The sequence below is a fragment of the Malus sylvestris genome, chromosome 8 (genome assembly GCF_916048215.2).
Source record: "Malus sylvestris chromosome 8, drMalSylv7.2, whole genome shotgun sequence".
NCBI classification, from domain to species: Eukaryota; Viridiplantae; Streptophyta; class Magnoliopsida; order Rosales; family Rosaceae; genus Malus; species Malus sylvestris.
Window position 1 is genome coordinate 21,462,372 of NC_062267.1, and position 11,716 is coordinate 21,474,087.

The 11,716-nt window shown below is 34.5% G+C and overlaps 1 protein-coding gene across 3 annotated transcripts; it reads left to right on the forward strand.

Moving 5' to 3' along the window:
* The first annotated feature begins 7,610 nt into the window (after positions 1-7,610).
* LOC126633403 (2,3-bisphosphoglycerate-dependent phosphoglycerate mutase 1-like) lies at positions 7,611-11,387 on the forward strand. Of its 3 annotated transcripts, none has more exons than XM_050303991.1 (9): positions 7,611-7,968; positions 8,626-8,900; positions 9,121-9,344; positions 9,673-9,791; positions 9,877-10,033; positions 10,180-10,281; positions 10,379-10,498; positions 10,821-10,885; positions 10,989-11,387. In XM_050303991.1, exons 2-8 carry the CDS (start codon positions 8,627-8,629, stop codon positions 10,878-10,880), a joined length of 1,056 nt encoding a protein of 351 aa, XP_050159948.1. In that variant the 5' UTR covers positions 7,611-7,968; position 8,626; the 3' UTR covers positions 10,881-10,885; positions 10,989-11,387. The 3 variants fall into 3 exon arrangements, with proteins under 3 accessions (XP_050159948.1, XP_050159950.1, XP_050159949.1); XM_050303993.1 differs by having other exon boundaries at positions 7,611-7,849; XM_050303992.1 differs by lacking the exon at positions 7,611-7,968 and adding an exon at positions 8,380-8,438.
* Positions 11,388-11,716: the final 329 nt, after the last annotated feature.

Below are 11,716 nucleotides of genomic sequence, written 5' to 3' on the forward strand. Positions count from 1 at the left end.
GTTTTTCCAATTAATATTCTCTTTTATGACTTTGGAGTCTTTCATAAATTAACTTACTCGAAATCAAAGTCTTTATCTCTTATATATAAGTCAAATGCAATTTGGAAATTTGTCATCAAATTTTTTTTCCTCAAAGACTAAGAGCTTAATGATGCTTAATTGGTACTACTTTTTCTTTTCTTTTTTTTTAATTTTTAGTATTCTCCTTTGTTTATTTCATATGACTCACAAAAGATTTTCTTTAGATCTCGACATAGACATATATTGGCATTGTTTTGCAAATTGCCTTGAATGAAGGGGAAGGAACCTTTTGCAAAGGCTTGCAGTTTCTTTTACGAGTCAAAGTCATCTTCGAAGAAGAAATTCGAACTTTTGCATTTTTCTCGTTTATTGGATGAATTGAAATTTACAAAACTTATTTTCTTTTTCACTAGTTATAGATAAATTGCACAAATAAAACTGCCATACTTTACTCAAAATTGAACATTAGAAAACAATCGAGGTTTAGTTAAGAATATAGATTAATTTTCAAAGGCTACTAACAGTTGGAGTGGCCTTAAAAATTGGCGTGTGCTTTGGGTTTAATTCAAGAATTGACTGCATAAGAGCAACTCCATCCATGGAGCCCTTCCCCCTGGCAATCCACTATTGAATCCACCCTTTTGAACAGTAACTGCCTTTAATGAATAGTAACTACCATTAATGAACAGTAATTGCCATTTGCATCTCCACCCTTGGAGCCCTCCCCCTGGCAATGGGCAATAAAATATTAGTTTTTTTTTGTTTGTTTAAATAATACAAAATAAAATTATTTGTAATTTCAGATAAGATTTTTTAAATCGTTCTCGTTGCGCCACGTGTCATTTTATAAAAAAAAAACAATTATTTAGTGATGGATTTCGATAAGATTTTTATCCAATGTCATCGTGCCACGTCTTCAAGAAGCGACCAATTCGTACCTGCATCAGTAGTCATTTTGTGGAAAAAAATTGGATTGAAACTTTGAGAGAAAGATAGGAATTTGATTGAAAGTGGTTGAGAAAATATGAAATTGTGGTGTAAGGTAGATGGAGAAGAAGTGGTATTTATAGAAAAGTAAAAACAATTTTTTACAAATTTTTTTTCAAATTTTTTACAATTTTTTCGGATTTTTTCCATTTTTTTTAATTTTTTTTTCACATAATTAATCTCTGCCGTTGGATTTTAAAAAAAATTGAATTCCAACACTTCAGATTGTGCCACGTGTCACAACGGTAACTTTTCTTAATTTTAAAACTATTTTTCTTTATTTATAAAGCATATTAATATCGACCGTTGATCTTAGATCGAACGGTTGATATTAAATAAGATTTTTTTTTTTTACCGTTGAAATCCAACGGTCCAAATGAAGGAGCCGTTGAGATCGAACGGACCATGGGAAGCCACGTGGCCTCCCAACGGTAACTGAGACCTTCTGAAAAGCGGACTGCTTTTCTAAAAAGTTGTCAGGCGACGCGCCCCCACGCGTGAGTGGGGTGCACGCGCCTGACAGAAAAAGGGCTGGGAGCTCGGGCTACCGGGCTGTCACAAATTGACAGGCCTCTTGCTCGGGCCTTCTCCACGAGCTCGGGCTCTTCATGACTGGAGCTGATTGACAGGCCCTCGGGCCCTTTCTTCTCCCCTGTCCCCCGACCTACATGCAAGACTGGACTTGCTCTAAGGGAATTATGTGAACGTCGAAATGGCGTGTGCTTTGGCCTTAAAAATTTGCACATGCGTGTACGTCGAAAAACCATGATCTGTACTAATAAACTTTATTGACTTAGGACTTAGGAGCATGCATGCTTGTGATGCTTTTTTGTTCTTTGATTTGACTCTTTTCACATTTTCTGCGATGTATTACAGAATTCATGGAAATCCAAAAACCCGAAATTTTCATCTTTGGCATTGATTTTGTATACATAAATATGAATGTGAAATGGTACCTTTTTTAGATGGCTAACTCGTCGTGATTTGGTCGGAATGAATCATCCATAAGTATCAAAGTTTAGAACATTCGACAATCTATTCTTTGACTCACATATTCCACATAGCATAATTGTGTATTGCATGAAACAAATATATGAAACATATACAATATATATATATATATATATATATATATCAGAAGGAAAATATAAACATAGGGGGTTCATGCATCATGAGGACTGTTTTCATGCTTCACGGTTGTTTCAAATATCTTACTTTATTTTAAGCGTACCTGATTGGCAGAAAATAACAAAAGCCTTTGAACTTGTAGAAGATCATTCTCATAAAGATGGAATTGCATCTCAAATATCTTACTTTTCTTCAAGATCTTCTACAACTTGTATCACGTTCAACACAAAAAAAATAAAATAAATTGAATCAATAGCATGTTGATCAATTCAATAAAATGATAAATTAATCATAAAAATAATGATTAAAACGTAATACTCCTCATATTGAAGATCAAACTCTCTTTAGCGCAGCGTCAAGAGCGTGCTGATAACATGTTGTAGGCATAATTTACTGAACAATTATGGAGGCCAAAGAGAGATGGGTGTGGCAATAGGTAGAGAGAATGAGAGAGATGTGTAATTGTGGGTGTGTTATATTCCACCCCATTGTGCCTTTATTTATAGTAGTAGGATAGGTTAAAACCTTTCTCTTTAGGATTACAACATTTAATAGGTAATCTACTCCTAATAGGAATATAAGATACATTCTCATATCTACTAGGATTTACACAATCATATTCATAATCTAATAGGACTGCAACATTAGAATATATATTATATTACCTTTATTGATAATAGCTAAAAATAGGGAACTTTCATGAAAAGAGCTTGGACTAAGTTTATTTTAATATAAAATCATGTTATAACTTTATTTAATTAAAAAGCCTAAAATTTTAATGAAAAACCCTTAAATTTTAATAAAAATGACAAAAGAACTTAAATTTTAATGAAAAAGACATAATTTTAATATTAAAAAAAAATCTGATGCGTGGACCCATGTGTCCTCATACTTTTTATGAAACTTCTACACTGCTTATGAAACTTACGACACTGTTTATGAAACTTATTGTACTGTTTATGAAAACTTGCGACACTATTTATGAAAACTTGCGACACTGTTTATGAAACTTACTAGACTATTTTGAAACTTAACGATACTACATTCTTCTCTCTCCTCTTCTTGAATATTCTTAGCACATTCTCACTTTCCAAGCACATCTTATTCTTCTAATTCTATTCGATACTCATTAAAATACAAAGATTTAAAAGCAATTTTCATTAGTTTTCTTAAAAAAAATATACACATATATTTATCCTTTTGTCGCCAAACATCAGTGTGATGACGTATTTAAATTTCTCCTCTTGACATGTCGATGTCCAATGCATAAAAAATCATAGCCAAAAATTAAAGCACCGAATTGAAAATCAAACAAAAATTTGTCTGCCAAGTAAGATAAAGCATCAGTGTTCCTTCATCTGAAACTCCACTTGTAATTACCTAGATAGTTTGAACTTGAAGCATTTAGCATTGTGGCTATGCTTGCGCGAAAGCGCGATAGGTTGGTCGATTTCATTCAGTGTTTCATAGGTTGTAGTTGATGTGCAGCAAGTCAATTTGAATTAAATTTGGGTTCGGATGCAAGTTTGACAAGACCATGTAAAGTAAACATGCAACTTGCAGAAGCGAAGTTGTCTGATAGAGTATTGGGTGGTTGGAACTTGGGTGGCGAATTTTTTTTTTTAATGTTTTTTTTTTTTGTCCTTATCATTAAATAAAGTTAGTATATGGTTTTTCATTAAAATGCAAAAAATTGAAGTCATTTTTATTAGTTTTCCTCTAAAAATATTGTCCATACATTATTATTTTAATTTCCATTATTATTTTAATTTCCAAAGTGATTTGAGGACTTAGACGATTGGAATAGAGAAATGCATAATATATATGTACTTATAACTGCGTTCAATTATGCAAGTGGTCATTTATCACAGGGGTGGAAATGTGTTGAGTTCTTGCATAACGGCGTGGGTTCAAATCCCATAGGTGGCTAATCTAACAAAATCTATCGTTTAACAAAAAAAAAAACATGCATTCAATTATCAAAAAAGAAAATTATGACAATTATTACACAACGGATAAACGTTTATGTGGGTATGCATAAACGATTGTGGGTAAATAACTGCGGTTACTCACCGACATAACCATTGTCTATCCCTATTTAGGACTTAGGAGCAGGACTGTGAAATTTTACGTTGATTTTCTTGTTGAAAACACTACTTCTAATTATTTTTAATTTTATGTTTAACAGAAAAAGAACATTTTTTGTGTTATTTGTGTTCATTTTGAAAGTTGGATTGAGGTTGCAGGGTCTTTCTTCTCCTTTGTACTGTTTTCGGACTCAAATGAAGAAATTTCATTCTTCTGTATAAATATATCTTTATATCAAAATAAGAGAAGCGTTATTAAGCAGAATCATCAATGTTTGGGTTTTATCATGAAGGTGCTAAAATTATCAAAGCCCCAAATTATGAAAGGAAAAGTTTTTTCTTAAAGCTTCAAGCCCAGACCATTTTATAACAACGGGCCAAACCAAATCAAGATAGTCCATTGGACTTGAGTTATGTATGATGCCACTCTGCTGGTTACGGAGATTATCAAGATCCTAATCTCATTTGAGTTAGGCTAAGTGGATTATAATCATCAGCTCTTACATCATATAGGCGCTAACAGATATGAAGAAGACAAGGCAATTTGGGTTTTCGCTTTGCAAGCAAATAACAATAGTGAGAGAAGGGTGACCCACATCCGTCACAAAATTAACTTTCTGACAAATATGACAAAACAAGATGTCTTGAAATCTACAAATAAGTTTCTGAACGTAAACATCAAGGCGCTCAAATACTAGGGGGTGGTACTGGTAATGGTCCTATTAGAAGCATCAATAAGGGCCTTTGAGTTCCACCCACCTAAAAGGAGCTTAAGCATTATGACCTCGTCTATAATAGTTTTTAATATATTTCTTTTACAAAACGTTATCCTGTTCTAAATTATAATAATTTATTGTGAGAAAATTTCAAATTTGGATTCAAAAAGTAGCGTACTGCAAAAGCCAACTAAGCCTAACACAAGTGCATAGCTTTAAGTGAAGTCACCTAAATTAGGAGAAGTTTTTCTATTCGAAACTGGACGAGAACCAAAAGAGAGAGGATATGATCAGAGAGTGGCGCAGGTGTAGATCTGGGAATCAAGGGTGCGGGGTAGTTGTGAACTGCGGTTTAACCCCCCTGAACTATCATCCTAGTCGAAATTGATCATCTGAACTAATTAAAATCATCCAATTAATCCCTTGCTGTTAGATTTCGTCAACCATTCCATCAAATTCAAGGGCAAATTAGTCATTTCATCATCAGTTTTTACTTGTCAATAATAACCACTAATAAAACTATGACACATGGACACAAAATAATGTGTAAAACATATAGCATAATAAGAAAACATAAATAAATAAATAAACTGAACGTTTACATAACAGACCATTTCAAATTATCATTACACATTATTTTGTGTCCACGTGTCATAATTTTATTGGTGATTATAGTTGACAAGTAAGAATTGATGATGGAAAGACTAATTGCCCTTAAATTTGACGAAATAGTGGATCCAATCTACCTAGAAGGGATTAATTGGCTAATTTCAAATAGTTCAGGGGATTAATTTACCAAAAAAAAAATTCAAGTGGTCAATTTCAACTTAGGTAATAGTTCAAGAGGCCAAATAACAGTTTACCCTTACAATTATTAGTATTCTCCCTCCCTTTCCTTCCTCGTTGATTTTCCATGTGGAAAAATCTGAACGTTCAATATTGAAACATTTGAATGCAGAGGGAGGAGTTTGTTTGACCAAAAAGAAATGTAGAGGGAGGAGTTAGGTGTCAAATGGATGCATGTATTTGGTATGCAACAAACAATGCATAAACAAGCACGTGTTCTATAAAAAATATTCACACAAGGGAGGTGGTGTGGAATTGGTAGCATTGGAGGTAGGTAGTATAATTTGGTGACTTTGAAGGGTTTGCTTTGTTTGGTGTATAAATTAATTTCCAACTTAAAATTTTTGAGATTTAAACTTAAAATTTCTTACAAGTAAGCAGCAATACTACTAAATCATATAAATAAATGACTAATGTATTTTTATTAATTAAACCTTTTAGAAAAAGACTTAATATAAATTTGGTGATTTCGAAGAAGAGTTGCTTTGTTTGGTATATTCTTATTACTTAAATCTTTTTAGCAAAATATTTAATTAGAGCCCATATTATGGCCCTTCTACCTACTCAAAAGACAAAATCATTTTTGTCTTATAAATAAATAAATAAAAATAGATTAACCCATCCATAATCTGGCTCTTTCAAGTATGGCCCCATGAAAATTAAACCCTCTAGTGGTAAATGAGGCCAACCTAAATTGGTCATCCTACAGGGTGCGTTTGGTACGCAGACGGGATGGGATGGGACGGGACGGGACGAAGGTTCCTATAGCTCCCCATGCCCTCGGATGGAAGTGAGGAGGAAGAAGAAGGAGACAGAAATGTTATAATTTTGTGTTCCACGGATGTGGAACGAGTTTGTTCCGGGGGGGGAAGGTGGAACGAAAAATCATCCAAAACTTGTCCCGTGGAAGCTTTGAGTTACGAAGCTTTGAAAATTGCCCAAAAAGTTTTTAACGGAAGGACCATTTGTGATGTGTTTGATCAATGTCAGGGACCATTTCTATTGATTTTCAATGTCAGAGACCAAAATGATGTGTTTGATCAATGTCAGGGACCATTTGTGATAAAAACCCTTATCCAAATTATTATTCAAATCTTCTTATCCTAGTCAAAAACCATGTAATCAACTTCTATCATCCAAACTAACATTTGTACCAAAAAGAAAAATTAAAATTGTGTTGTAGAGTCTATTTAACTGACGAATATAGTGAGGGAAATAGATGGCGCGTTGGCAAGGAGAAGAGAGAGTTTGATGTAATTCATATTGTGCATCTATTTATAATAGTAAGAAACATAAAATCTTGACCCAACAGGTACTACATTTTTAACAGGATATTATTTTTAGGATACTATCTAAAAATTAAGATATGATAGAATCTCATAAGAATTTTCTAAAATTTACACTGTTATATTTCTAACTTAGTTAGGACTGCAACAACTATTACTATAAAATGATGAGAATTGAGGATTGAAGTCAAACCTACACAACATAGTCAGAGGCACAAACACTGAGAGATTTTTCAGTGTGATCAGTACATGAGATGGTACACCACGTGTCATTATATAAATTGTGGGATACATGTACTAAAAAGTTAATAACTTAAAAAATAAAATTTATCACCACTTCTATTAAAACACGTGGTATACCACTTGTATTCCCGTCACAATTAAAAATTTCTCTACAAACGCCCACCAATCTGCTGACAACTTTGGCAAACCCTTTGTCAATACACTGTTGCTTTAGAACGATTTTATTGACGACGACAAACTACAACATTTCTTCTATAAATATAAATATTGATTTTATATATATAGTGATTATATTATATATACACGTAAAATAAAACTCAAGTTTATTTCTTTCCCCCTCCTCCTGAAACTTGATGGGAGATGAAATGTTTTATGGGATGGAGAGACATTGATATTATGTTGTAGGTATTAGCTTTCTCTTTCTGCAAACAACTCATCAGCCATCTTCTTCTCCGTCAACCTCTCTCGTAATAAACTCTGTTTTGCTCTCTCTCTCTCTGCCTCGGTTTTGTCGCCTTTTCCTGTATTTAACCAGGTAGATTGCTAAATGCACCCACTACCCTTTCTGTATTTTTCAAATTTGATTGGTTCTGCATTTCCATCGGGGGATTTTGGCTTCTGGGTTTCTCTCTGATACTCCTAATCTCTGCAAAGGTCTGTGCTTTTTTTACTTTTTTTTTTGTTTTTTAGATTTTGGTTAGATTGTGTTTGAATATCCGAGAAAATATGGAAAAATATAAAAACAAAAAAGCATTCCTTTCTGTGTTTTTTGGATCTAGTTTTCATTGGGAAATAGTTGATTTGAGCAACAGCATTGGATTTACATCTTTTTTTTCTGTATAGAGTTTTTTTTTTTTTTTGGTTACATAATCAATTCTAATTGTTTTCTGGTAATTAATTTCCACGTAGTCAAATGGGGTGGATTATGATGGGATTAACATGTTTTCCTGAGCTCCGTCAACCTTATAACGGTTCATCTAATGTGAGGATTGATCTGATATTGGAATGCAAAATGATATTTGCCATTTGTTTGTAAGCATGTCAAGTTACAAAAGTTCAACTACGTTTTTGTTGCAAGGGGACTGTAGCTCAAGAGGTTAAGAGTGGTTGCTCCTACACCCGAGGTCCTGAGTTCAAATTCTCATTCCCCGATATCGATTTTGTCATTTGTTTATAACGTTTTTTTCCTTCATTTTGCATCCCTGTTTTTGTCCCAAAATCTTTGATAATTTGTATTTTAAGATATTTTTGTCCTCTAATTTGTATAATTTGTGTACTTGTGTCTTGACCTGCTATGTTACGAATTTTCAGAATGGCTGCTGCTACTGCATTTCACCAAAGCATTGGGACTCCTCACTCCCTTGGCCATGTCAATAATTCCGGCTTGCATCAAGAGTTTGCGAAAAGCTCAGTGAGATTGATTTCAAAGGGTTTTGAGGTTGATGTTGGACTATCAAAAACAGGAGGATATAACTCTTCCCAGAGAAACCTTAGTGTAAGTCGAGCCTCGGCTTCCCAGGCTTCAGTGATTGATATGGTTTCATCCCCATCGCATACCAAAGCCAATGATTCTCGAAAGAAATCTAGTAAGCATCTTTAACCATTCAACGATCCGTGATTAGTAAATATGCTCATGTTAATTGTTTGTTGTTGCTTAACCCATAAAATGGTCATATAATTCCTTTTCCTAGAAACAAAATGGTTGAACTTTATTCTTTATACAATTGATATGCCGTATCCATATGAGTTTGAAGTTTAAATTTGTATTTGTAAAATTTCCAACTGTTGTTTCCACCTGCATTGCAGATGAAGCAGCTTTGATTTTGATTAGGCATGGCGAGTCATTGTGGAACGAAAAGAACTTGTTCACAGGCTGTGTTGATGTCCCTCTGAGCAAGAAGGGTGTAGAAGAGGCAATTGAAGCTGGCAAGAGAATCAGCAACATACCTGTCGACATGATCTATACATCTGCACTGATTCGTGCACAGATGACTGCCATGCTTGCCATGACACAGCACCGTCGTAAGAAGGTAATTTGGAGCAAAACATCTTGTTGAGTGTTAGTAGGAACCACTTGAATAGCTATTTGGAGGCTTTACGCAGTGGCACTGGAAACTAGAAAATGATATTCATAGACGATTGAATTGGTTTTATACCATTCATCGTATTTAAGCAGGGATACGCAGACAAAACAAGTGTTCGTACCCTAAAAGGAAAAATAAATATTACGCTATTAATTTGAGCTGCATTTTCAAAACTGTTTTAATGTCTGAAATCCTTTAGTTTTCCATATTTCCCATTCACTCTCTTCTGGTTTTATATCCATTTGGCAGCCTTTTTATATCAGTTTTCCTGCAGGTCCCAGTTATAATGCATAACGAGAGTGACCAGGCTAGGGCATGGAGTCAGATTTTCAGTGAAGACACAATAAAGCAAACCATTCCTGTCGTTGCAGATTGGCGATTGAATGAAAGAATGTAACCATTCCATCTCTGCATTTTTGAATTATTATTCTTTTATTTATTTTTCCCTGTACTTGCATGACATGGATCTTGTTTTTAGGTATGGGGAATTACAGGGTCTTAATAAGCAGGAAACAGCAGACAGATATGGGAAGGAACAAGTTCACGAGTGGCGTCGGAGTTATGACATTCCCCCTCCCAATGGGGAGAGTTTGGAAATGTGTGCTCAAAGAGCTGTTGCTTATTTCAAAGATCAAGTAAGAATGACCATGTGCCTACCTATCCCTTTGTCCTCTTAACTGTTTGTACTACATCCAATATGCAAGGGTTTTGTGTCGTTTTTGAAGTCTTAAGTGAGAGTACGGCATTCTGAATATCTGACTGCATATATATAACACTGCAGATTGAACCCCAACTGTTAGCTGGAAAGAATATTATGATTGCTGCCCACGGGAATTCGTTGAGATCCATAATCATGTATCTTGACAAACTGACTTCTCAAGAGGTAACAGACCATTTTATTATTGAGATATGCACTAAATTTGTCGGAACGGAGCAGGAAAAGGATAAAATTAGTGTGTTGTCTTGTTATATTTCGGCAGGTTATCAGTTTAGAACTATCAACTGGAATACCCATGCTTTACATTTCCAAAGAGGGAAAATTCATTCGGAGGGGATGTCCTGCGGGGCCTGCTGAGGCTGGGGTTTATGCCCACACTAAGGTATGCAACTTCTTGTATACTTGCAACTTTTCCATAGTTCAATTCTATGGTATCGATAGTTAGGTGCATTTTGAAAAATTTCCTAGTATTTCAGCCGGGAAAAATAATGTGCCCGCTCTTCCCTTGGTGAGGAAAGAAAGGGAGCTTCCAAGTCATAGCAACTGGAACCCCGCTCTTCCCTTAAAAGATTCAACTTCTTCTGTCAAGGAAGGCTGTAACTTATATACAGAGCTTTGATTAGACCCTAATCATCTCAAATTGGCATTCAATATAGTTCTTCTGTCAAGGATCTAATCTGTCCGCTATTTGAATTTTGTTGCAGAGTTTGGCTCTTTACAGGCAGAAGTTAGATGAGATGGTTCATTGGTGTGCTCCTTCCTAGTATAGGTAACCCCATAAATATTTTCTCAAGTAGGGAACCTAAATTGCGGGTTTTCTGCTGCTTTCGAATTCTTAAATCTGCTTGTGCACATTCATTTGCTCTTCTCAGGGAGCTTATCTTTCGGCAGTCTTGTACCGGTTGCTTGCTTTCGTTCAAGTTTTTACGTGTATATGAAATATATTGGTACGGTTCTCAAGCTCGCAGACCTGGTTACTCGTTTCTGTGTACTTTCTGTATGTGTTTAGCAAGCAAAGTTGGTTAAAGTCAATGTCTTATATGAGAGTGAAAGTTGTGTATGTTGTTTTTTCCTCCCAGTTTGTAATCGTGTAATGATAGATTGAAATAAACAAAAACATTTTAGATGGAGGAACATCCCTCCCGTATAGAATATGTAGTTCATCATGTGATCTTTGTTCATAGAATTATTATTTTTGTAAGCCAAATTATCAACACCATTCAAATTGTATAATTTATTTTTAGGGTTAATCTCATTTTATTATCTTAAAAGTCTCTTGCATTTCCCGCATCAAGTATTTTTTGTCTTAGTCTGGTACTTAAAGTCATAATTTTGGGATACTTTTATATATCCATTATGTTTTCCGTTAAAACCTCTGTTACCTGATGACGTGGACATAAAAAATAAAAATAAAATAATTAAAAACTAGAATAAATCTCAGTTTACTACCTTGAAGTTTTTAGGTTTTCAACATTTCATATATCAAGTTTTTTTTCATCCCAGTCTGGTACCTAAAGTGATCATTCTTGGACTGTTTTATACATCCGTTAAGTTTTTTGTTAGAATAGCAGTTAACTTGTGATGTGGCACCTTCATGGAC

Excerpts from the sequence above, each read along its gene's own strand:
- LOC126633403 (XM_050303991.1), top strand. The coding sequence starts at position 8,627 with ATGGCTGCTGCTACTGCATTTCACCAAAGCATTGGGACTCCTCACTCC. Across the intron at positions 8,901-9,120 it reads TGATTCTCGAAAGAAATCTA|ATGAAGCAGCTTTGATTTTG; the intron begins GTAAGCATCTTT and ends CCTGCATTGCAG. Across the intron at positions 9,792-9,876 it reads TGGCGATTGAATGAAAGAAT|GTATGGGGAATTACAGGGTC; the intron begins GTAACCATTCCA and ends TCTTGTTTTTAG.